This window comes from Cyprinodon tularosa, unplaced genomic scaffold, assembly GCF_016077235.1.
Source record: "Cyprinodon tularosa strain WSP-4 unplaced genomic scaffold, ASM1607723v1 ctg463, whole genome shotgun sequence".
Lineage (NCBI taxonomy): Eukaryota > Metazoa > Chordata > Actinopteri > Cyprinodontiformes > Cyprinodontidae > Cyprinodon > Cyprinodon tularosa.
Window position 1 is genome coordinate 68217 of NW_024039189.1, and position 26644 is coordinate 94860.

A 26644-nucleotide genomic window follows, 5' to 3' on the forward strand; every position below is an offset into this window, starting at 1 on the left:
ACAATTCTACACTTCCACCATAAACGGCCGAATCCAAATGAAGCCCCGAATTGAGTCGGGGATGTTGCCTTATTTGGTACTAGCCTGTACTTTTGTCACGCCCCGAAACTGACATACAGACCAGCACACTGTTTCACTGGCCTTAGAACGTGAATAGAGGTAGATGTAAGACACTAGTTTAGCTGTTTGGCCAACAGTTGGGTTTACTTCTACAAGAATTAGAAAGCAGGCAGTTTCTCTATTGAAAATGAGCCAGAACCACAGGCTTAAATGCAGTGTTCCAGGCTGCACGGACAAGGGGGACATTTTTCACAGTCTATCCCAAGGATCCGAAGACTCAACAGGCATGGATTAGTTTTGTGTATCAGAAGATCCCTGCAAAGTTTGATGCTCAGCTGTTCATTTGCTCTAAGCATTTTACTAAAGACAGCTTTCAAAATCTTGGACAGTTCAAAGAAGGATTTGCTAAACTTCTTTTACTGAAAAGAGGGGCTGTTCCGACCGTATGGCCTTCACAACCGGAACTGATGGCTCGGTTCTGCTGCACTGTATTCAACCAAAATCCCAGACGATTTTGAAATTCCTCCCGGACATTTTTTTTAGGTATGAAAAGTAGGACATGTCCGTCTGGTCACCCTACAATATCAACAATTTGATGTTTCAGTGAGTGAGTGCTTGTTGCTATGATGCGTCTTTGCTCAGCAGCTTCGCTCGTTGTACACCAACCATTCAGCGCACAGCTCATCTAAATATTGATGAGCATACCATAAAAGGAAGAAAACCTGTCGTTTCATTCTAGGGCTTTTAACCAGGCTCATAGAACAGCAAATATGTCATTTTCAGCCCAACCAATGTTACACACCTTATTCAGAGACCTTAAGGACCTGCACCAAATACCCTATAGAATCATTCTATGAGCCCTTTAAGCCAGGAGAGTCAATTCATTTAAAATAGCAGACTGATTTTTCTGCTACTTTCCATAAGAAATTAACAAATATATGTTAAAAGGTGTATCAAGTTATCTCTGTACTCATTTTAGAAATTCCTATTTTGTCATACTTTTACTCACCTTTACAAGAACTAAAATAAAAAGAGGGTGGAGCATCAAGTATTGACTAAATGACACATATCAAATCAGTGATACATTTTTTACAGTATTGCTAACTTTAGAAAATTTACCCAGAAATAAGTGAGAACAGTATTTATATCTTTATGGCAAAAAAAAAAAAAAAAAAATATTTTTTTTTATTTTAGTTTTTTGTTCATTCGACAAACAAAAATTTACATTGTTTGACTTTTTACATCTTCCTTTTGCATTCCTCGCGTGAAACAAAAAGAAACGCCTCAGTGATGATCTACGGTCCAGTGGATGTTACCTGAACATCTCAACAGAGTGAGGCCCAGTTACATAAACCATGCTTATATTATTTATATTCTTAACCTGATACTGTACCTTAGATGTTTTAGAAAAGGAACAACTTGTGTCGAAACAGTCCCAAACTAAACTTATACAGTTAAAAAATCCAAGTTGGAGAAAGTGAGCTAGCTGTACCTTCTCCTCACATAAGGACAGTAAAACTCCAGAAACAGCAGTAAACTTGTTCTACAAGGCTTTGATTGCAAGGCTGCTTTCATATAAAAAAAAAAATAAATATAAAATGTGCAGAAACATTTAAATATATACAATATTGAAAAAAATAATACAGCATGTAAATCTATTGTCTTGAACCTTAATTTTAAAAAAGCACATTATACATCAGTGGCTCAAATTCATCATTATTTACAGAATCCCAGGTAAAGAAATAAAAACTAATAATCATGATTGTCAACCCATGTCGTCACCCACTGCTTCTTTTCAAAAGCATCCACTTCAGATTTTCCATCGTCATAACCTGGAGTTTCCTTTTTTATCCGCACTGCGTGGTAGCGAGGTACGCTGTCGTCATGTTTGGAGCGTTTGAAGAACCCACACTGGTTGGACAGAAGGGATTTAAACAAAAAATATTTAAAATTGATAAAGGAGAGGAGGACAGGCAGGTTAAGCATGCTTTGAAGCCTTTGCTTTATAGGAAAAGGGTGCAGAAAAGCAGTCTGCAGAGAACAATGCTGTTATAAAACAAAATAAACTTGCAGATAATGATTTATGTAGTATTTTTTTTTAGAGACACATAGGGCAAAAATAAATAAATAGGCACAACATGCTGATTCTTTTATGCTGACTTTAGGTGGAAAGTTCTCAGTAAAACCCTCCAAATGACTTGCATCTTCAGCTCGATACAATATGTGTCTGATTGAATGTTTCTGCATTAGGTCAGCGGGTTTGGCTGGCAAAGCGAAGCTCGTTAGCAGCTGCAGTAATAATCACACTTCATGCCGACTTTACCCGCTGATCAGAGAGAGAATCAGGCCTCATCAGTGAGTTTTTCTTTTTCAGAGGCCTGAAGGTGGATCTCTGCCTTCTGATACGCAGCATTGTATTGTTCTAAAGTTGGTCTCTTGAAGAAACCGCACTGAGGAGGAACAAGGGTGGGCAGAGGTTAGTCGTGTCATCATACACAGATTACTTTTTATAAATGCTTTATTGTAAACTCAGGTTGGAAACGGTTGTTTCTTTCAGGCTTATTTTCAGTATCCAGCTCTTGCTATCATGTTCTCCTAGAGTTTGGTTTTCTTTTGTTTTTATCCTTTTCTTAACCCTCTTGCTGTACTTCATGCTTCTCTTTGTTAACCTTTTCCAATTAAGACCATGTCTTATAAGTGCTATTTGTCTTAGATTAATTTTTTTTCTTTCCCCCTTGGTTGATAGTTTCTTTTCTTCTCAGCTCGGCCGTATTTCTGTTAATTAGTCTTTCTCTCTAAGCTTCCCAGCCTTAGCTGCTTCATATTTTCCCTGATTGGTTCATTTGATTCTTTTGTCATTTTCCACCACAGCCTTTCGTTGGTCTCTCACGTTTTCTCGTCCCCCTGTCCATCACACTGCTTATCCTAGCAGTGTGATGGACAGATAAGAAGGGAAACACAGATAAGAATGGAAACATAAAGACAAAAAATAAACAAACCCCTCAAGAGCATAATACCTACATTGACTTGTACTGTATTAATCCAAACGTACCAGTAGAATGGAAGCTACAAATGAATAGGTGTTTTATTACCAGACTGGGTGTATTTTCTTTGACTTTATTTTACAACCTAAAATGAATAAGAGTTTAAACTATTCTGAATTTAATTTAGGTTTTAACACATATTGCATTAGTTACTTGTTCCTATAAATCACTGAAAAATTTTATACAAGCTAAGGTGCTCAGTAGTTACTGTGTCTTCACTGCTCCATCAGTCACAACATTAAAACCACCTGTTTAATGACAAATCTTTTTGTGCAACTAAAACCAAAGTCATGCCTTATCTGTTATTAGCACATGTGTATAAGATATACCACCTATTATTGTGATAATGGAATAACATTTATTCCTGGTTTTCCAAATATTTTACAGATAAATATTTTCTTATATCTGGTGTAGATATGTATTCCCACCCCTTTACTCTGATATCCCTAAGTAAAAAACAATGGGCACAGCTGCATTCACAAATAACTATTTTAGTTGTAGCTGTGAGTTATTGAATAAATAAACCCTGCAGGAATATGAAGACCTCAGAGGTTTGTTCGAAAACATCAGTGAACAAACAGCATCGTGAAGATCAATGCGGACAGGTAAGGGAAAACGTTTTGCAGAGGTTTGAAGCAGGGTTAGGTTCTAAAACAATATCCCATCGCCTAACTGTTCAATTTGTCATTAAAAGAAATGTAATCAAAAATGACATGCAAACCTATGCACCTCATAAGTTTAGCCTTTGTGGAAGAGTTTTAGGAATAATGCTGTGATCTATCCTAAAGCTATCCTAGTCAAACGGTCAGAGATAAAAGGTTTTGATGAAAGCATATTTGTGGTTAAAAGGCCCATTATTTGTTTAGCTCAGTAGTTCTCAAACCTGCTCCTCTAGAACGACTGCTCTGCATGTTTTAGATCTCTCTGTTCTTGCATAACCTGATTCAAATGATTGCATGACCTCCTCAGCAGCCTTGAAGTGCTGCAGAAGTCTGTTAATCATTTTTTTTTTACATGAGTCAAGTGTGTAGCAGTGAGGAGAAATCTAAAACATGCAGGGCAGTGGTACTTGAAGACCAGAACCGAGAACCACTAGATGACTTCATTATTATTTCATGTTACTAACCAGATGTAATCAATAAAATCAGGTTAATCTGTTATTAAGATATTTTATATGATATAGTGAATCTTTTGAACATTAAAGACGTCGAGGCTCAGTTATGCTTGACGGAAATGAGCATTAACATTTTTAATGTCTGGCTTCATTGCCGTCTGATGTGATCGGTGTGTTTGCATCTAGGTTGCCTTTTCTCCACAAACATGTACTCACCTTCCATAATAAAAACACCATCAAGGCTAAAATCAAGATCCCTGCCAGAACCGCTATCAGAATGATCCACCAGGGAACCCCGAACTGAGCCACGTCGCTGTCCGGCGACACAAGGACCCTGACCTGAGACACAATGTCGAAGCAGAAAAACTAGATGACACCAGGGTTACATCAGGACTGCTGGGGGTAAGAGTACATTCAGCTGATGAAGTGCGTACAGTGTGGGTAGGAGACCTCAGGATAATGTTCTGACTCTCAGAGTTAAGCACAAATGAAGCTTTCACTTCTAAAACTGTGGTTGGAAAGGAAGCATAGTCCTGTGTGAAAACAAAAATAAGAACTTAGGTGATTAACGATAAAGCCATCTTTACACTGATCAATACTAGATAGAAACTGTTGAGATAAAAACAATTTTTTTTTTTACCTCAATAAAGGTGGAGTTCCACAATCGGGATCTCAGTTGAACAGCAGCACCATCAATCCCCTGCAGGGGGCACTTTAGCACCACACATTTGTTTTCACTTTCACAGGACTAAATAAAGAAAGAAAACATATAACACTTCATGTTTGCATCTTTATACTATAGCATATTTTTATAAACTCACCAAAACTTTGCTGTTTCTTGAAAGCAAAGCCATTTTGCGACCAACTGCTTTTTCATTCTCAGCAATGTCCCGTTTTTCCCGAGAGTGAGAGCTCGCCTGAAAATAAACAAAAACATTTCTTTATATTAAATCAAGATAGAATAAAGCTGGAAGTATCTGCAGAAATATCTGTAAATTATTCTTTAACATCAGGTTCACAGAAACACCAACCCAGACGTGTTTAAGGGAGTGGATTTCAGAATCAGGAGAGCAGATGATGTTCTCAGGTCCATGGGATGTGACCTTCACCAGGTAAAGAAGCCATTTCCCATCTTTATTGTTTTTGGGCCATTGGATGTGTAGAGAAGCACCCCGAGGAGGGACTAAGGAACTCCACAAGTTGGTAATCTGGAGGATAAAATATGGATGGTACTCCCAGAGCAGCATAATCATTACAATAATTAATGTTCTTAATAGTTATATGACTAAACTCACCCTAAAGGTAAAGTTAACCAAGCTCCCAATGTCTTCTTCTCTTTTCATTGCAGTTTCTGCTTTTACAACACCTCCAAAGGAAATCTGATCGGGTTTGGCTTCACTGTTGGAGCAAAGGAAGTTTTATTTTTCTAATGCAGCAATATGTCATCGCAATATGTTGACATAGCAGCTCTACAGAGAATCTAAATCCATGTACCTACCCACTCAGTGTCAAAGGGAATTCAGTTATCACTTTACAGCTAACTTTTACAGGTGGGATATCTTGAAAACTGGTCCTAAAAGATAAGGAGACAATCTAAATAAAGATATTTATAGACATACATACAGTAATAAGAGACAGATATGTTGTATTTTACTGTATTTTAATGACTATGTTGGGAGAAAATATAGTTAAAAACAACAACAAACTGCTTATTACAGGTAATGACAAAAAATTAATTAGCTGCCTGGAAACTGACAAATAAGATACTTTCTAATATAACAGAGCTTACACATATGTAAGCTCTACCCTTTCATTTCAAACGGCTGCTATTTTAAAATTGAATTTAAAGAAAGGCAGAAATGTAAGAAGCTATAGAATGGAAATTATTTTCAGATCAACACATCTGTGGTTTATTCAGACTAATATAAAGAGTAGGACTCAATATTTAAACCATGTAATTGACAAAAAACAATTTGCAAATTGTCAAAAATATAATATGTCATAATAGGGTCTCCAGGTACAGTAATTCACACATCTACTAACTAGTATTTGAGTTAGCCCAGCCACACTATTGTACTCTTCAAGAAAATATAATAATCTAAAATGTTGAATCTGTAATTGTTTTGTTTTAGATTAATAAACCTCTATTTTACACCATCTGATATTGCATATCGATATCACATGTAATTTAAATGTATCAGATTATTGTAATCTATCATTAATGTAAAGAGAAAGTTAAAAATGATGATTTCTTGTATATAAGAAAAAAAGCTATTCACAGCAAGCTAACCCTTGGTGGAAACAGTGATCGCCTCATCATCCAGTAACTGGTTATGTTGCTCTTGGCATTAATCACTACCACTTTATGTTTTATTTTACTTTAGAGAATATTTTGCATTCCACTAAGTGTAGAACTTTGGCCATCTACTCCTTAAGGAGCTGCTCTAACTAAAACTCAATGGAGGATTGTCGAACATGAACATGTTTAACAATTTATGTCAACCAACAGCATCTGAATTAGATTTAAAATTTAAAGAAAATTATAAAAAAAAAAAACGAGTTTCATAGGTGGAGCTGGTGATGTACGTCGGATAATTTAAAGAAGTGTGAGTCATCCATCTAGAGAACGCACCTCTACAGCTCTAGATTCCAGTGACTGCGTGCTTCATATCACTGCATCTGATGCTTTACGTTACACTTGGTTACTATTCATTCAATGCAGCTAATCAGCCATAGTAAACTCATTCTATAATGCTCTCTATGCACCGTTTAGAGCTAATCTTAAGACCACATGACATTTTGACGTCTGTCAGCAAAACAAAAACCTTGGCATGCAGTAATTGGATGTGTTACAGATGATCTACAAAGGTTCTGTTTTCAACTAAGACCAAGAAACTGGATTGATTCTGCCTCATTAAAACAGGCTCATTGCATGCTACTAGCAGTTTGATAGTGACTGTTATAAAGATCAAGTTCTAAGCCATGGAGATGGAGGTAATCATAATGATAACAAAAATACATAAAAACAAAAATACAAAAATATAATAAACATAACAAAATTAAATAAATGTAAAAATCAATAATAAAACCTGGAAAAACACTATCCCCAGATTAAGCCCATAACAGCTGGAAGTACAGCTGGATTTAAACAACATTGAGACGGCAAAAAAAAAATTAAAATAATAATAAAAGAAAATTCCTTTACGCTAAGTACTCAACATGTTTTTTCAATAACCACAATAATTCAGTTAAGTTTAGTCATGGTGTTACTTCTTTAGGTTTAACCACACAGGATTGCTTCCTGTCGCAGTCATCTGTGCGAGCCTGTGCAGATGTCTTTCTCCTTACTAATATTCCATTGATATTATTGACAGTAAAAATATGTTAACATCAAAGACTCTACATTTTTTTATCGCTGCACCAATTTTTGTGAAATTGAATTGCAGAGAATTCCCCTGATTTTCAAACATGCTAAAAATAGACACAGAAACTGTGCCCACAACTTTCATGCCTGATAAATCGCTTTGTAGGTAGCTAAGTATCCTCCCCCTTTAAATTTGCTTAGTTTGGGCATTAGAATATGATCTGTACATTAATAAAGACACATACAAAAAAAATTTTTTCAGGTGTAAACTACTTTGTCAGCATATACTTCCCCCACATTGTCAAGTTGCTTTACCTACTATTTCCTGAGTTTTTGTTGTTCCAAATCACTTTAACATTCCTATAACTGACCACTGACAGTTTATATAAAATTTTAACTTACATCCTAAAAGAAAGGTAAAAAGGGGCTGAGAAAGTCCACTTCCTTTGTCCACCGTTTAATTGTTTTTACATTTATTTCACACGAGTACATAACTTAAGCAATCAAAGTATTTTCTTAGTTAATTTATCGAGAATTTACTTCCTTTAAGACGAAAAAAGGTGGCAAATGTCAGAGATATGAATTTTGGTTCATCTTCTTTTCTTCAATGAGTTTATTGTTTGACATGACAGCTCCTGAGATAAAGGAAATGTGCTGTCAAAAAATACGCATTGATGTTTATATAATTCCTACATCAGATTAAAAAGTTATTAAAGATTCACTGTTTATTTCTTTTTCTTAATCTCAATAAAATCTGGAATTTTACTGATATTTATGATCGTGACGCAATGTCATGCAATAATTCAATAGTTTTACATCTAAGAGGTGGTGATTTCTTTTTTATTATTTCTAAATATTGAATTGGTGGCAATAGTCAGAGCATTGCTCTTTTTCAGGTCTGTTAATATAGTTAATCACAATGACTTACGTTTGGATCTGCAGGTCAATCTCAATCTCAGTGGTGTCGAGAGTTAGACGCGTTGTACCGATGATGATGTGGAAGGTCACCTGTGAATTTAATTAAAAAAACATCTAACTCTAAAGTAGCTCTAGCTAACCTTTTAAGCAACTCTTATCAGTTATAGAGATGTACCTTTGAGTTTGTCTTAAATGGGTTTCCCAGCTCACACTCGGCTTCAGATCCATTATGGTTGGCAACACAGATGATATGCTTGTTTGGCTAAAAAAGAGCAATTTTATAGTTGAAACTTTGAGATAAACCTCCCATTCTAGCAGGTTTGGACATAGCTTACGGAATACCTAGGCTATTCATGACATAAAAATATTTATATTTAAACAAATTTGGTGATTTCCACACACCAAAATACTCACAGTTGTAACTCGAACACCAGAGTAGGACAGGGAGTCTGGGAACTTTGCCATGAGCTTTGCCTCGTAGGCGTCGTCAGCCTTTTTATTAGTCACAGTCACCTCCAGGGCCAAGTCCTTCTTCTCGTATGATCGGACGAACTCAAGGAAATTCTGTGGACTTTAGAGACACACAAACATAAATAAAGAGCTACAAGGAGACATAACATGAAAACAAAACTGTCTGGACATTTTTTTTTTAATAAAACATAACATATTCATACTCAAAAAGTTGTATGATGTAAAAAAAAAAAACAACTTTTTAATGTTTTAGCTAATCAAGGAAAAAAATGTTTACTGCAGTAAATAAAGCTACAATCTGTTTCTTAATTCTAAAGAAAGGACTATATTAATAATTATTAAACAAAAAAATATTTGATAATTTTTTTTAAATTCATTTTGAACAGTTCTGAATCTGTATTGTAACCTTTTTTTTAGGGGGAAGTAACGATCCTGGTTGATTTCTTTGAAGTGCAGACTGTAGTCCATTTTCAGGTTGCTTTTACAAATATTAGATTTGCATCCCTGCTTCACAAAGATTACCTGCAAAAAAAAAAAAAAAAAAAAAAAGATGTTAATAAAAAAAAAAAAAAAAGAAAAAGAAAAAAGCACAGTGACCAGAAAAACAGTTCTTATTATTCTAAGTTTTTTTACACCTTGTCATATTAAAACCGTAAGCTGAAATCTATTCTATGGTATTTTATTCTCAAGACCAATAGAAGTATAAAAATAAGAACTCGAACAACAACAATGCATAGTTTTTTTTTTATATTTTACCAATCTAAATTAAAAAATCTAAAAAGTGCAAAGTAAATTTGTATTCAAGCCGCATTAAAAATATTTTATATAACCATCTTTTAATGAAAATAAATCGGTGAGAAGTTGCAGGAAGCACTGCATAGATAAAACCTGTGAACAGTTTTTTAAGTCTTGTCCTGGTTTTTTCATTTTATTCCCTAACCAATTAAAATGACGCTCCGACTGTGTGTTTAGGGTTATTTAATTGCTGCCCAAGTCTTACAGTACGTCTCCTGCTGCTTCTAACAAGTTCTCCTCCATGACTGGTCTGTGTGCAGCTCCATCCATATTCCCATCAGTTCTGACCAGCTGACCTGTTTGTTTTCTAGAAAAGCATCCCCACAGCAGGATATTACCATTAACAGGTTTTCTAAATAGAGTTTTGCATGTGGGACCAAAACTTCAACTTTGTTCTCAGAGTACCTAACTCCACATGTTTCTCACTTTGTTACAAACTGCAAACCAGATTTATCACTGCTCTTTCTTTTTTTTTCTCTGCAACTCTCCCACAGAAACTGTGCATCTCTGCAGCTCCTTCAGTGTCACTGTGGGGCCCAATAAAAAATAAATCCCACTGCTTTGTTTAAATAAAGCACGACATTTAGTTTACTGTTAAGCAGGTGAAATGTTTTCTCTTTACCACACAAATATCTATGTTTTTGTTGCGCATGGGCAAACAGTGCTTATTGGGATGTTTAAAACCTAAAACTGTCTTTAATCCTATTTTTTTCTGATTTTTTTGGCTCTATATCATATATATCAACTAAACACCTCATGCTACACATAGATCAATGCAGAAATTAGATTAAACACTGGTAGACTTCATTTGCTAGAAGTTCAGTGCTGATCTATCATATAAAATCCTGATAAACTCATTTAAAGTTTGATGTGGTAACATGATTAACGTTATTATTTTATGAAACATTTTTAAAAAACTGAAATGTATTCTGTACCTTTGCAACAGCTGTGCTTGGCTGGGTGGCGTCTATAATTGGCTTTAAGTCAGGAAGGTCATTTTGTAATTTACTTTGTTCTACTTGATCAAGTTCTGCAGAAGCTTCGATGACAATGTCGCGCATCTTGTCTTTAATATTGTCCTGTGCAAATCAGACAGAAAAAAGGGTTCAACTTAATGGGTTTCCGAGCTGACTCAACTTTACCAAGTAAATTTCACTGTTTAAACTCATTAATCAGCAGCAAGGATAAAACACAAAAAGAATCTTTCTTTTAGAACAGTATACTTTAAATGATTATATATATGAAGGGTTCAAGCTAATTCAAATGAGTGGGAAAACCTGATTACCTTTAGCGTGACATTTAAGATGGTACAGCTTTTTTTCCCTCGACCCCTGAGCTCTAACGTGTCAGTGAACTGGATGTCTGATTCACTATGAGACTTTTTCAAAAATATCGCTCTGGAGTTCAGTCCTTGTTTCCTGCGATCTACATCTAAATCTATAGAATAACGGATACCTGTAAAATAGAAGAAAATCACATTTTATTGAGAACTCAAAAACATCTGCGTACCAAATGTTTTTCATATGTTTTTTTTGTTCATACGCACTGAGCCGTTGGTTGTAGGATGTAGGAGTTTTGTAGCTGAAGCATACACTCACAGTGAAGCTATTGATAAAAAAAAAAAAAAGACATTAACAAACAGATCATCATCTCTGCAGAGTCTGATTGAGTATAAGACCACATGATGACCTACCAGACATTGTTTTTACAAACAAAACGCGGGTCAATTTCCTCTGGAGATACTGTAACATTTTTCATAATTTTCACAACCGGCCTTGCTCTGAAGAAGGATGTTAAATCCATTAATGAAACACAAAGGTACATTTTTTCTTGCCTTTACATGCTAGTCATGAATACCTGTAAATTAAAGCTGAATCTGACAGAGATCCTACAGCCAGGTCTGGATATAAGTTACCATCCAGGTCCATGTTTCCTGCCAGGGAAAATCCAAAGAATTGTATGCGGTGCTCTTTACCTGAGAGAATCTGTCAGGACAAAGATTAGAAGGTTTAATATATAATATGGAGACTTTCAACCAGGATGGAGATCCTGCCAGCATAGATACCAGTTGTTGCAGGTCACTGAATAATCAAATGCAGTAGTAAAGCAAAGAGGGAGTAGTTACTTCCACTCAAATTTAAACTGGCCATACATCTGCATGTGGAGTCTTTTATGCTCAATACAGCAACAGAGAATAAGATGTAAATAAAACCCAAACATATAATATTCTAAAGCTAAAGAATTCCTTCAGATTTTCACTTGATTTGGACATCAAAAATTGTATGTAGGTTAAAAACAAACAAGCGAAAAGTTTTAATTCAAACCTCTTGAGCTGAAACTAATTGTGTTTAATCACTAGAACCAACTCAATGAGCAAATATAAAACAACGAACAAAACAAAAGGCCATAACCAACCTGTGCAGCGCTCGTTTTAATTCCTTGTGCAGATCCATGATAAACGTAGACTTTTCCTGCCCCCTCATCATCCTGTGGAGCTCCCGCTGCAAAATCTGTGCAGTTTTAAAAATAAAGGTATAAACTCTAGCTGTGAAGGCTCTGGGTTTATGCATCCTTTTGTTGATTCTTGCCCCAATTTCTCAACAACATGCTGCCATTTTTCTTATCCCACTTCTATCTTTGTACGGAGCATTGACATTTTGTTTTATGACAGGCAGAAACCTTTGTGTGCTTTACTGGGATGTGAACTGATAGACCAACACAATGCAGCAAATAGTTTTACATTTCTCAACTTCAAAACAATGGTTTATAAATTATTTTTAGATGCAAAAATCTGAAAGGTATTCTCTGGATTCTTTTCTCTGAGTGGAAAAGTAAGAGATGCTGCCAATCTGAAGAAGCAATCCTATCTAACCTAGTTTGCTTTGGGAGCTCCTGAGGCAGCAATCGGGCACTGTGTGGCAAAGCGTGCTGCTGCCTGTTAGGCTGCAATGAAAAAACTTTTTCAGACTTCAGTGAGGCCATGGAGAGAGAACATTGGTCAGCCTCAGAGCCAGTCTGACAACGTGGGCACTGCATCTGGGGGAGTGCTGTGGTTCACTAATACACTGTGGGAGTAGGAAGTTTCTGACCTTGAATGAGGATATTATTGGAAGGTGAAAGGAATATTTTGACTATATATTAGCCCAGGTATCACCCCTTCCCTGGAGGAAGCATAGAGCTGGTATCTGGAGTTGGACTTGCTTATCACCCAGGCTTAGATCACTGAGTCGGTCGAAAAGGCTTTAGGGGTGGATGAGATCTGATCTGAGTAGCTCAGATCTCTGGATGTACTTGGGCTTTTGTGGTTGACTCAACAGCTCATAATAACTGGGGACAGTACCCTTGGAATGGCAAAGTGGGATTCCAACTTTAGGTAGAACACACTTTCAGGCGTCCCAGGGAAGGTCTATACCAGGGTTCGGGAGAGGAGAATCTGATTGTTGAATGTCGGCAGTGTGTGTTTTGTTCCAGCCATTGAACATTGGGCCAGCTCTGCACCCTCTACAGGTTGCTTGAGTGTTAATAGGAGCTTACTCAACCAGTCCACATATGCTTTGTGGACCTCAAGAAGGCATTCGACTGTGTCCCTCATGGTGGGACTGAGGGGAAGTCTGGGAATACAGAGTCTGCTGCATTTTCCTAGGGAACCTCGGGTCTGTGTACAACAGAGCAGGAGTTTGGTCTGCTTTACTGGCATTAAACTGCACCTGTTCCCAGCGCATGTTGGATTCCGGCAGGGCTGCCCCTTTGTCACTGGTCCAGAATATAACTTTTATATACCAACTTTCTAGATGCAGCCATGGGAAGGAGGGGGTCTGCCAATAACAATATTGCCAGGTCTGCATCAGTTTTGCGAAACACACTTTTACACAAGCCCTGTTCCAGTCCAATCTGATTCACAATTTATCTTCTCTTCTTTTTTGTGTTTTTGTTGGCTGTAAATATTCTTTATTTCAAACAGGAAAAAAATAATATAAAAGACAACCCATACACATATGTTTACATATTCAGCAGATAAAGAAATAAACTTAATTTATATCAGCATAAATCATACAACAAATATTTTGTAAACAAATCTCAAGATCTTTCATAAACTACCTATGGGAGCAGGAAGAAGCAATAGCTTATCCAGTCCTGTCCTTATATCATTATAAAAGTACTTTATTTAAACTAGTTAAATTAGAACCCATACATGCATAAGTGTATGTATGCACAGACAAACATGCATGTAAACCTTCATAATTCATCAGTGTTTTACAATTACCTGAGAGTAATAGCAAGGGGTGGCCTTACATTTGGCTGCAGTAAAGCTGTTCTGCAAGAATAGAGCAGTGAGATTGCCACAGAGTCAGTGGCACTGAAAGCTCCAAGTGTGGTTTTCCAGCCAGACAAAGTAGGTGGAGATGACAGACCCCACAATCCTCTCATAAACTCTTAGATTACAATCATAGGACTTTATATTAGCCTATTTAATTTAAGGATATATTAAGTTTAAAATGTTACTTAGTGCTGCTTTAACTAGTGTGTATTTTCTTTTGAACATGAGTTAATGTAGAGTTCTGGAAATAATTCTTAACAAACAGCATGACAAGTTAGGATTTATTTTGCTTTTCTATCACAATCACAGGGGACTTTCTCAACTTTGACTAACTTGAAAATATAATGTGGGGCAAACAATCATTTGATGCAACCATTGCAGAGAGCTTTCCATCATAAACATGTGTCAGCTTTGTCCTTTTATGTTCAACTGATGCAATATCAAGACTATCAAGGGATTCTAGAGATAAATGCACTACCCAGAGTCAGATAGCTTTGTCTTTGTCACAGGTCATGAGATCATGCAACAGGATAACGACCCAAAACATACAGCTCAAAACACCAAAGAATGGCTAACAGGAAAACATTGGACTATTGTGCAGTGGCCTTCTATAAGCACTAACCAAATCCTGTTGAGTATCTTTGGAAGGAGCAAAAACATGCAGTCTCTAAAAGGCTCCCTTGAAACCTGAGAAAAGTGGAGCAGTTTTCTTATGAGAAGTAAACCAGAATACCTGCTCAGAGCAGCAGAAGTCTCATTGACAGATACAGGAATCATTTGATTGCAGGGATTGCCTCAGAAGATGTACAACAAAATAGTAATCTAAGGGTTCCGTCATGTTGTCCAGGTCTATTTGATGAGCTTTTAAAGTAATTTTGTTGAAATGTGGCTGACAAGCAAGGTCTGACTTTTATTTGTTATGTTTTTTAGAATTTTTATGTATCATTACTTTGGTCAGATCCAAAATATTTATGTGACCATTGTGTTTTTCTTTCTGTAAACAAGGGGTTTCAAAAATGGCGTCCAAGTGGGTATAAGTAGTGAACACATCTCTGTTTTTGTTTGCATCATTGTACACAAAAAAAAAAAGTAGGAACAATGAATCCTAACACAGCACACTAAGTTCAATGCTCCCCGTTTTGTACCTACAGAGTAAAATTTCTGGACGCGCCACCGTTCCTATATTACAGGCTATGTGGTGAATAACTTCAAAAATTGGTTACCAGAGCAGGTAGGAAATGTCTGAAAAATGTTACCAAGGCAGATATATTACCATTAAATGAGTCCTTATTTATGTCTCCAATGTTTTCCACTGCCAGCCCGAACATTGAATCCTTGGTTCCATCTAGGCGGGTTGGAGTGACACTGTCCCAGTGTCCTGCTCTGTTTATATAAACATAAACAGCTCCACCAATGTCTTTGCTCTTCATGTAGAAGTGAGGGGCTCCCACGACAATGTCCTGCCATCTAAATCATGAACAACACATGTTACCTTTCACTATCCTCCAATAAATATGTTTATCTCTATTATACAGATTTTTTTTAGCCAGTGTTTGAACCCTTTTGATAGCCTCTGTATTCTACTTAAATTAACAAAAAATACATTGTAGGGGATCCCAAGCATCAAACTAAAGATGTAAAATTTGTTGAAGGCTACTGTAGTTGTGAAAAACATCAGCTTTTACAAGATAAAAAGATAAGATAATCTAGAGGGATAACAGTATATTGTTTTATCTCTTAAATGATAATATCTCATTGGATTAATGTCTCCTACCCGTCACCATTCAGGTCGACCACAGCCACATCATATCCAAATGACGACCCCAGTCCAGGACCATACAGAACCTGCTCAACCACAAGTTGTGAAGCGTCCTTCTTCATCAGGGCTACTATTCCTTTGTGCAACGCTCTCGGTGCTCCAGCCACCACAGTCAGGGTGCGGTTCTTCATGATGTGGTGACCCGTGTCCAGAGAGAACCCTTGAGGTCAATAAAGTATAATAAATGAAAACTATTTATACTGAGGATGTTAGAAGAAGTGAGCATCCTCTTCAGAAGATCATTAAACAACAACAGTGTGTCTGGCAACCTATACTTTCATAGTATTCTAAGTGGACATTGTTACCGTTTCATGTGATTTTCTATGGTACTACTGTACCATAGAGGCACTGTTTACAAACCTAAAAACTATGATATCTGCAAATGTTACCTTATACGTTTCCACTAGTTATTTCAGATTAAAACTTTTTCATTTATAAAGGATAACAAGTAACTCCATCAATTGTGAGGTTAGGAAATGTTTATTTTAGCGATTAATCTGTGATCTACCTAATTGTCTTATGAAGAAAACTGCAGACCTGCATCTATCTTGATTAGTTATGTCTGGCTTAAGATAGCTGCACCAGTGGAGTCTGGCTTTTCCTTTGTGGAATGGATGAATCCAGAATGCACTCCTCATGTCAAGTCATGTCTGGCTTTATCTCTTATTTAAATTAGAATGAACTCAGCTTTTGTGAAATAGGGGACAGGTCTCAAATCTCTCACTGACACAATAACATCTGCTTTTGTCTTTTACCTCTTCCTCTTTTTTGTTTTCCACTGCAGCAACTTAAAGATTACACCATTCGAAAGCGTACATGTCACCGAATAGACAAGTTGCCTGTTTAGCAGAAATTGTTAATCACAAACGAAAAACATTCAATTTTTTTCAATAACATTTGTCGAATGTTCACATTAATCTGTCAAAATGAATGTTATAGGCAAAAAGGCTTTCTGGTTAGGAGCTTAACTTGTTTTACTTGCAGCAAAATGATCTTTGAATTCAAACCAGGCTCAATGGAGCTTCTGTCTTTAACAACATAAAGGTCCTTGGTTCAAACTCTAATCGGGCTGTTCCTACGTGGAGTTTACTTGTTCTCAGCATCCATGTGTGGGCTGTTTTAGTCACTATTATTCGTCTCAAAGTCTTAAAACCTTCAAGGTAGGACTGGGCGGATTTGCCTTCTATGTTAATTGCAATTTTCTTTGACCTGCTTTTAAGGTTTAATTGCAAATTTCCTTAACACCAACCACAAGTTTATTTATGTTTGGCTCTATCGTTTTATTGTTTTGATCTTCTTGAAATCTCTCCTGTGAAGAGTTCATTGTATTGAGACTTTGCTGTTGAGTTAAAGGCGTGACTTGTACCTTACATGCATGGATCTGCCCAATCGCTGCAACTCTGTCTTACCTTCTGTGTGGCGGCAAACCCATGATAAGCGTATTACCATCACTTAAAGGCCTGGAGTGAGAATGTCAGTGTCCTACTTTCGGTACATGTAATGTGACCATAAATCAAGTGACTGTGAATTGGAAAATATGTGGGGTTTTCATTATTTTGCAGTTTTTTATGATATTGAATATGCACCTAACTATTCAGTCATACTTAGAGGACTTGCAAAATCAACTGTACTGCCATATGACAAGAATATTTTACCTCAGGTTCCAGATTTAATAGCTACAAAACGGTGCCGCAAAGGGTTTTAAAATAAACAAACAAATATTAGTAGGTAATGTACATGTTTTGACTATGTAAACTAGTTTGCTATTGTGATACTGAGTCGTTCCTCCCTTCTTTTTTTGCAGGTTACCATTTCTATAATCCTCATAGATAACAAAAAGTTAGCTCAGTTACACATTCACGGTATTGTCGACCTCTTAAAGATCTTGGGGATTCAGATCTGGTGATTGAGGAGGTAATTGAAGTAAAGTGACATTATTTTCATGTTTATGAATTCAGCTTCAAATGATCTGATCTTTCTAACACGGTGCATTATCCTGCTGGCAGTGGTTAGCTGAAGTACAGTGAGATCCTAAAGCCATAGGTAGGTTATGCACAGTAGCAATGCTCTGATCGGCTGTGTTGTTTTATGATGCTCACTTGGTACTAAGAGGCTCAGAGTAAACCATGATAATGTCTGATTTTCTTATAGAGCAAAGCTTCCCTCCTTACATACCTGCCAACAAAGTCAAATGTGTGCATCTTAGTAAAACCTTTATGGGATCATATACACGTGTTGCCTGGTATTACTTCTAATTTATTATATTTTTCCTATAGGATGCATGTCATTCTAAACAATGGGCTAAAAGGTTTGTTATAATATATTTTTATACAATTCTGCTAAGACATTTTTACCCGCTGAAAGTTGGAAACTAACATTACAAAGCAGGCCAATCGATACACAAACACAGACATATACAGCATGGTTTGTTATTGGATAACTCACCAAGGTAGCTGTTGGCTGATATATTTATATTTTCCTTAGTCTCATATGGGCCATCATTATATATCCCCCTCTCAATCAGAGTCATGTTTTGTTGCGCCACTTGCACGATCCCTGAAGAGAATTTCAGAGACCAAGGCAGAGGCTTTTGATCCAACAACACTGTTTGCAAAGAGCTGGAGTTCATTTGATAAGATAAATGCTGCCATATAATATATATAATAATTGTGACCTTTCCAGTTGTAAGCTCCTGGGGCTCCAAACACCACATAATGGTAGTCATTGGTGAAGGTGGTTTCCACACCCTGCTGACAGACTCCAAGGGATGTATGGTCAGGTCGTCCCCTGCCCTCACAGATTTTCCAGTCACCACCGTCCATATCAGCGGACTCGTTAATGGTCAAATCCTGACTAAAAAAGTAACATCGCCCTAGGACAGAATGGGATCCTGCGAGACGCTTTTGATATCGGTGAGCACATGTCTGAAAAAGCATAATCCAGTTTTTAACTATACAGAGAAAAAAGACACAAAGAACATTGGTAGTAAAAACATCTATTGTGACGTACCACAACCTTTCCCCCAGGTCCCTGACTCTGCACAGACACACCCATCCATTGGTCTTCTTTAATCTCTTGTGCTGGGTCCTCTTTGAATTGAGAAAATATTTACAAATGGCATTATTTATATTGGTAGATAGGATGCTAGGTTAGCAGGCAAGTGGAATGACTCACCATCGTTATCGAATTCGACACGTTCACAGTTTTTGGACTTGCTGACATCACATTTGAAAAGGCCTCCAGTAATATTGGACTTTTGGTTTTTTAAAGCTCTGGCTCTGGGGGAACCGATCAACAACCTGAGAAAAAAAACAAAAAAAGACAATTACATTTTCCTGTTTGTTATTTTCCAATATCATAATACTGCACTTAGTTTCCCTCAGAGGTGACACTTCTTATCAGGTATCAAATAACTATGAGAGATATAGCCCACTGACTAAATGCAAACAAGACTCTCGAAGCAGAGGGTCTCTGTGGTGCCAAACAGTAACCTCAGAAAGAGACAGCATCTCCTGACTCCAAGAGCACCTGTGCCAAAGATGGTCCAGAAGCATCCAGTTTGTAAAACTACACAAACCTGTGGGGTGAAGCCCAGCGGGCTGCAGTGCAAATACCCCACATAAAAAATAGCCGTGAAGAGGGCCTAAGAGGTAAACCCTCCTCCAGTACAATATGCCCTCAACCCTTGGGGAGGATGAAAACCTATGCAGCTGTAAGAGAGATGGCTTCTGCAATTCAGTGAGACAGCCTCTGACGAGACACAGGCTTTCCAGTTTATGTGATCGCCCATGACACAAATAGCTTGGCCCAGCCGACCTAGCACCTTATGTGGGCAGAACACTTGACCTCTTCAGAGAAAAGAGGTGGAGGATGGAAAGCCATAAGCTCAAGTGTAGGGCAACTATGGGCAGAATCCACCACCTTCGCCACATACGCCATGTTCGGGCACAGGCAGGCTTCAGAAAGCCCAGGAGCAAACTGTAAGCATGAAGAGCTTACAGACAAAGCCTGAAGCTTACTGATGTATTTTGCCATGGTCAGGGCAAGAAACAAAGCCATCTTTAATGAGACTAACTTCAAATAGGGGGCTTCCAGGTGCTCAAATATGTAATGACAAAGCACCTCCATCACAACTGATAAATTCCAAAGTGGAACCAGGGATCTGGCAACAAGCAGCTGACGGCATGCCCCCTTCATGAAAAGACTCACTAGTGGGTATTGCCTTACTAAGTTGTCTCCAAAACAAGGGAGGCAGAAATGGTTGCGAGATACACCTTCATAGTTAAGAAAACTTGTCAAGAACTTGTCAACTAACCCCAGAGAGAGAGTCTTCCTAGCAGGAAGCGAACATGACTCCAACACACAAATGCTGTATTATGTCCTGTGGCCAAAGCTTGGATTACAAACACAGAGCTATCAGGATAACTGAGAGACCATGTTCCCTCACTCAAGGCAGGGTGGGTGAAATCAGGCTGGAAATACATACAGTAGAGCATCTGGTCATTGATGTACGTGCAGCTGAGAGATGCGTCTTTGTCTTTCAGGGAGCACAATCTCGGACATTGCGTGATTTTGTAATCATCGGGCCGTGTTAGCTCACCTTAATTGTTCATTTCTCTCACCTGCCTAACTCTGCTCAGTTTTCTAATTATCACTCATCTCATCCACCTGCGTCTGTTGCTTTATATTCGGTTTAGCCCAAGCCATTGGGGACAGATCATTGTTTTGGGTCTTGTGCTCTGTTTGGTCATTTTTGGTTTAGTTCTAAGGTTCGTGTCCTGCTTCCTGGCGGCCAGTGGATTGAGAGGGTTTTTGTGTCCGTCTTGTCTTCTGATGGTGTCCTGGTCCTTCTCCGTGGAGCCCTCAGGGTTTTGGTTCGGAAGAAGGTCAGTTTTATTCCCATAAGCCTGGCTCCAAGGAGGATACCAGTATCAAGTCCTGCTGAAATCCTGATACAACGTCTTGTCTCTGTTCCCTCAAACACTGAGCCTGCTCATCTGCATCTGAGCCTGCCTGTTTGCATCTGTGCTTCTCCGTGGGGGCACGCTTCTGGACACGTCTGACTTTGGACTCTGAACCTGCCTGAATGCTCTGTTGGATTCCTTTTATTTAAATAAACGTTTTGAACTTTCCTACTGACTGTCTCACCTTGAATACTGGGTCCATCTATCCCATTTTAAGACAGTTTTCTCGCAAGGCAAAACAATCTGTGTTGATCCAGCCATACGTCTGCCAAATTTACTCCACCACTTGTGGGTGCAGAGTCCACTATTCGAACAGGGGGGTTCCCATGACAGGAGATGTGCACCCCTGTTGAAGTATCCCAGTGACTTAAGTTGCCCAGAGAGATTAGAGTCTAGTATTGCTCCACATGATTAGTCTCTGTATTAATCTGTCTGACTGTAGTCAAGACAGTGTTGCCTTTACAACTGTAAGGGTTTATATTGACTGTATTTATCAAATCACAGACAGATGCTCATAAAAGGGTCCATTTTCCTACTGTTGAAACGATTATCCTAACTGAAATTTATTATAGAAATGGTCTAAATACGTATTTCCTGATGGATCAGAGAAAAAGCCAGTTCTCAGTGCTCTCATTGAGTTTCTAGGATCTGGCAACTCCTGAAGCTTTGTCCCACATAACTTCAGCCCTCTCCTATTGGTGGAAAATCCTACAGTGTCATGCTACCATTTTAACCAGAAGTAAATGTTTATATGTTTTGTCAATATTTATTACCTAGTATATATTACCTAGTATATATGAGCTATATTATTTTTTGAAAACTACGTTTTGATATAACAATGTTGCAGCTATGGTGTTAAATACCAGATTGGAGCATCTTTGATTGAAATATACAGCCAGTAAAATAAGTATTGAACACACCCACATTTTTCACAGTAAATGTATTTCTAAAGGTGCCATTGATATGACATTTTCACCAAATGTTGATACAACCAAGGCAATCCACACATACAAAGACAAAAATCCATAGATGTCCAGAATTAAGTAATGTGTAACAAAGTGAAATGGCACAGAGAAAAAGTATTGAACGTGTTAAGAAACGGAGGTGGAAAAAGGCATTAAAAAGCCAAGACACCAGCCGAAATCTCTCAGTGATTAGAAAGAAATCAGTCAGTGCAAATTAATATCAGCTAGTTCAGTCCCAAAGGATGGCCTATACAAAGGTGTCTCTGGTATCATATAAAAAACATCTCATGATGGGTAAAAATAAAGAGCTTTCTCAAGATAATGATGGCATTGGTTATAGAAGGATTTCTAAATTTCTGAATGTTACACTGAGCACTGTTGGCGTCCTAATTCAGAATTTGAAAGAACATAAAACACCATAAAACGAAAACGACTACCTGCTCCTCACAAGATTTGGGTCAGAGAAGTGCAAAGAAATATCAGAATATTTGTCCAAGTGCCAAAGACCATATGTGGATAGCTTCAGAAAAACCTGGAATTTGCATGTGCAATTATTTCAAAGAAGACAATAAGTAATGCACTCAGCCATCATGGCCTTTATGCATGCCCACCACGCAAGACTCCATTGCTGAAAAAATAGCATGTGGAAGTTCAATTAAAGTTTGCTGCAAAACAACCAGACAAGCCTGTAAAATACTGCAAGAATATATTCTGGTCAGATGAGACAAAATTTAACTCTTCGGATGTCATGATACAGATCGCATTTGGAGGTCAAATAGCACTGCACATCACACCGAAAACACCACACAGACAGTGAAGTTTGGAGGTGGGAACATCATGGTGTGGGGCTGTTTTCTGGAGAAAGGATTAATGGAAAAATGTACTGAGAAATTCGTCATAAGAATCTGCTGCCATCTACCAGGATGATGAAGATGAAAGGAGGGTGGTCAGAAATGGTCAAAAAAGTATGATGAATCCACGTAGAACTTTAGCCCTTCCTTTCCATGATGTCTGTAGGGCATGAGGATGTTGAGGAAGAATGGGCCAAATCCACACCTGAGCAATGCATGCAACTAATTTCCCATACAGGAGGTGTTTTCAACCTGTCAGTGCTAACAAAGGCTTTTGTACAAAGTATTAAATACATTTCAGTAAGTTTGTTCAATGCTTTTTCTCAATGTCATTTTACTTTATTACAAATAAATTAAATTCTGGACATCTATTTTCTGATTTATTTGTATGTGATACATGGATTGTTACCAACATTTGGTGAAAAATTCATATCAATAGCACCTCTAGGAATATATTGACTAGAAAAATTATGCCGGGTTCTACACTTATTTTACCCGGTGTACTATGTGGAATGAAGCTAAGTAAGCCTCACCTTTGGATAGGGTCACTAAAATAAAAAATTGTTTTAAATAGTTTATTATTTATTGTTGCATAGTTGTATGTGTGTAACTTCGGCAGCTTTTTTTCCACTCCTTTTATGAGAGTTGTCAGCAGAGACCTCCAACTTTCCAATTCTGAAATATGACTGCAAGAGGACTTCTGAAAACACTGCCATGCAATGCAAATCAAACTCAAAAGTAACACAGTTTTTTACAAGCTTACAAAGAGGCAAGTTGTTTAACTACGTGGGGTATTTGTGAAACTGATAGGAACAAAACCAAACTCAGAACATCAGCAAACCATTTTCTCATACTCTTGCCTGGATTTTTAGTCTCTCAGTCAACAGTATTACATATAGTCTGTTAAACCACAACATCCGTTTTATTTCACACCTTTGAGCACATACCATACACCACTGTCTGTTTCCTGTCAGCAGTTTAACCATGTACTTAGGATGTTCAAGACACATTAAGAAACAGCAAGCTCAAAAACCCTGATGGTTGGGGGGGGGGGAAAGTTCTGAAGGAAATATAAGCCAAGACATAATGCTGTTTTGATTCATTTTCCCCTGAAACATTAATACAAAACAAAGAGTAAATACAGCTTGAGTCAGGACCTGAACGTAATTATATCGTAACTATATACTATATTAAAAGTTAAAATAGTCTGATCAGCTCTAATTATAAAAGTTGAAAATATGGTTTCATTCTATATGTAAAGAGGACACACAAAATTACAACAGACACAACTTTTAGTCTTATTCATGTCAGAAATTTCGATTTCTTATAATCTAGTCATTTGCATTAACTGTAGAGTCATATTAAAAACTAAACAGACCTTTGTGCAGCCTTGAAGTTCTGGAGGGTAAAATAAAAAAAACTCAGGATATTAGCTGTTAAACACAATGGTGGAGGGATGATTTAGGTTGTTGAGTATTTTAGAGAATTAAATGCAAAGCCATACATCGGCAAAGCCTGACTGAAAGTAGGCCAAAAGCAGACAATACAATTCAGTGCCTTCTCAACAATGCAGTTATTATGTCTAACCTCAGTCTGAACCCAAACTGCCTCAGAGATCCAACAAGGAGGACACTGTGCTTCATGACTGAATCATAGTGCAAGGGGAGATGATAATCAACACCCTTTTGGTTTCATCAAAGGATTTGTTAGACATTTCCTTAACAAGTTCATTAACTTCTGTTCGAAATGTGTTTGACAAGGAGTTAAACATAATCAAGCCCTTTGAACTATGTTAGCTTTTAGCAGTCCATACACACATAACTAGGATATTTGTAAAGGGGAATAAAATTTTTTTTTTTTTCTTGATTTGTACACAATAAAGTGGAAACGACAGCTGTTAAGTCAACTTTTGACGTACATTCAAAGCTGTGAAGAATGCGGAAAATAAAACCACATCCTAGTTTATGTTTCCAGTCTGAGTTTATTTTGCTGAAGCACCCGGTTGCATCAGGTTCATGAGCTTGTGGCAGATTCAAACTAGAGATTATCGTGGTACTCTGTCCAAAAACAGAAATAGTTATAGGCCTATGTGTATATTATCTAAATACAGATAGAAAAGACAATATCTTGTTTTCTATTTTATTAGTGGATAGTACAGGTGAAAATGACCCAAGCGTTGGCCTGTATGATCGTAAAGAAAATGGAGACACCCAGAAAAAATGTTTGATAGTTGAATTAGAATTTCTTTAGCTAGAAAATGCTGATAATGAGAAAAGACAGGGTTCTCATGAATTGCGGAAAGTTATGGAATTTTGGGATAATTTTTTCCAGGAGCTAGAAATGTTATTGAAATTGAAATTTTCAGTACATTTAATAAAATGTTATATTTTTAGTTTTAGTTTAGTCCTAAAAACGTATATGTTAATCACTTTTAGGTAGTCAAAATTTGTACCAACATGTGGCGAGATGACACTTGTTTATCACCTGATAACAAAAATATATTGTCATGATCTACCCTGATAGCTCACCTAAATTACTCATGCCTTTCACCTGCTTAATTCTCTCCAGTTCCAAATTATCTCCGATCTCATCCACCTGCCGGTTTCTATTATATCGGGTTCAGTTCCAGCTATCATTGCAGATCATTGTTTGGCTTTTTCTCAGGTCAGTCAGTTTTGTTTATTTTAGTTAGCTCCAAAGTTCATGTCCCTGTTCCAGTTCTTCTTAAGCCAGTGTCCTCAGGCGAGTTATTTCCCCAAACAGTGGTGAGAGCTTTTCAGCATTTCACAGGACTCTGAACCTGTCCTCCAAGGTGCATTTCTGTCAGAGGTGGATGTTCGACGCACAGGACTCTGAACCTGCCTTTGTGCTCTGATGGATTCCTGGAACCTGGATCTGACCGTTCCAGTATGGACTGTACTGTAAAACCAGAATCAGTGATGGGTTGTGCTCCCCACCTGCAGTCGCTGCGGTCACAGTTCCACAGCAGCATGTTTCTGTTCTGTCTGTTTTTGTTGTAATAAACGTTTTGAGACTGGCTGTCTCACCTTGAATACTGTTTCCATTGGTCCCAGTTTCATGACATATTTTCTTTTCAAGATAAACAACAAGAACCTATTTTGCCACTCAACCAAGCGAATGAGCCCAAAACAACCATAACTGATGACATAGGTTAGATTTTTTTTTTTTTTTATGTTGAAACAATTAATCTTCTTTTACTGAATTTAGTTGACAATCATAATAATCATTCAGAGACTTGTATTACTTAACATTGGAATCTTAAATTCGACAAAAAATATATAGTAAGTAGGGATGTAAATGATCTGACGATCTGATGCATCGACACGTCCACTAGAGTATCGATTCATGTTTTTTTCTTCCTCCAGTCTATTTTTACCCATCTGCTGCTGGACGTAATTCGGGCTCCTGTGCTGTGGTAGCGCTAAACCTATTTTGCCCTCCTACTTCACTCCCTTTAGCCACTAACCTCTTTCCCCATGCACACAAACACTCGCCTAAACAGTAGACAAGACAGACATGGCGGAGATAGCGGATGTAAAAGAATAGCTAAGCAAGACAGAATTGGCGGAGGAAAAAGAAGATGACTTACACAACCCTTGCGGGTTCAAGTGTGGAAGTATTTCAGGTTCCGTAAATGAATGAGGTTTTCATAGGCCTAGGTGGAGTAAAACTTTGCTACTTATTTTATTTGCTGTCGTTTGAAACATTGTCTAGGCTGTTAGGTTAAAAACAAAACAAAAAAACAATTAATTGAATTTAATCGTATGGTGGTGTATTCTGAAGTATCGAAAATAATCGAATCGTTGGGTCAGGAAATTGATGCTGAATTGAATCGCCATGATGGGTATGATTTACACCCCTAATGTTAAGGCTTTTTATACACAAGCTACATGTAGGCCCATTTACTGCTGTGCAGGAAACCACGCAAATTTAAATGTGA

General features: G+C 37.5%; 1 protein-coding gene across 2 annotated transcripts in view; it reads right to left on the reverse strand.

Moving 5' to 3' along the window:
• Nucleotides 1–1254: 1254 nt before the first annotated feature.
• itga6a (integrin, alpha 6a) overlaps nt 1255–26644 on the reverse strand; it is a 32459-nt gene continuing 7069 nt past the window's right edge. Inside the window, exons 2-26 of one of the 2 annotated variants that reach the window (XM_038301223.1) lie at nt 19078–19202; nt 18913–18992; nt 18578–18827; nt 18349–18459; nt 15859–16063; nt 15358–15551; nt 12182–12276; nt 11624–11751; nt 11460–11546; nt 11313–11371; nt 11052–11221; nt 10702–10845; nt 9378–9493; nt 8915–9071; nt 8676–8762; nt 8511–8590; nt 5717–5791; nt 5514–5616; nt 5250–5426; nt 5040–5135; nt 4859–4966; nt 4653–4751; nt 4435–4557; nt 2384–2510; nt 1834–1971 (exon numbers count right to left, since the gene is read on the reverse strand). In XM_038301223.1, the coding sequence (XP_038157151.1) occupies nt 2403–2510; nt 4435–4557; nt 4653–4751; nt 4859–4966; nt 5040–5135; nt 5250–5426; nt 5514–5616; nt 5717–5791; nt 8511–8590; nt 8676–8762; nt 8915–9071; nt 9378–9493; nt 10702–10845; nt 11052–11221; nt 11313–11371; nt 11460–11546; nt 11624–11751; nt 12182–12276; nt 15358–15551; nt 15859–16063; nt 18349–18459; nt 18578–18827; nt 18913–18992; nt 19078–19202 (2977 nt within the window). In that variant the 3' untranslated portion in view covers nt 1834–1971; nt 2384–2402. Of the gene's footprint in view, nt 1972–2383; nt 2511–4434; nt 4558–4652; nt 4752–4858; nt 4967–5039; nt 5136–5249; nt 5427–5513; nt 5617–5716; nt 5792–8510; nt 8591–8675; nt 8763–8914; nt 9072–9377; nt 9494–10701; nt 10846–11051; nt 11222–11312; nt 11372–11459; nt 11547–11623; nt 11752–12181; nt 12277–15357; nt 15552–15858; nt 16064–18348; nt 18460–18577; nt 18828–18912; nt 18993–19077; nt 19203–26644 lie in introns of both variants that reach the window. The other variant, XM_038301222.1, reaches the window with a different exon arrangement.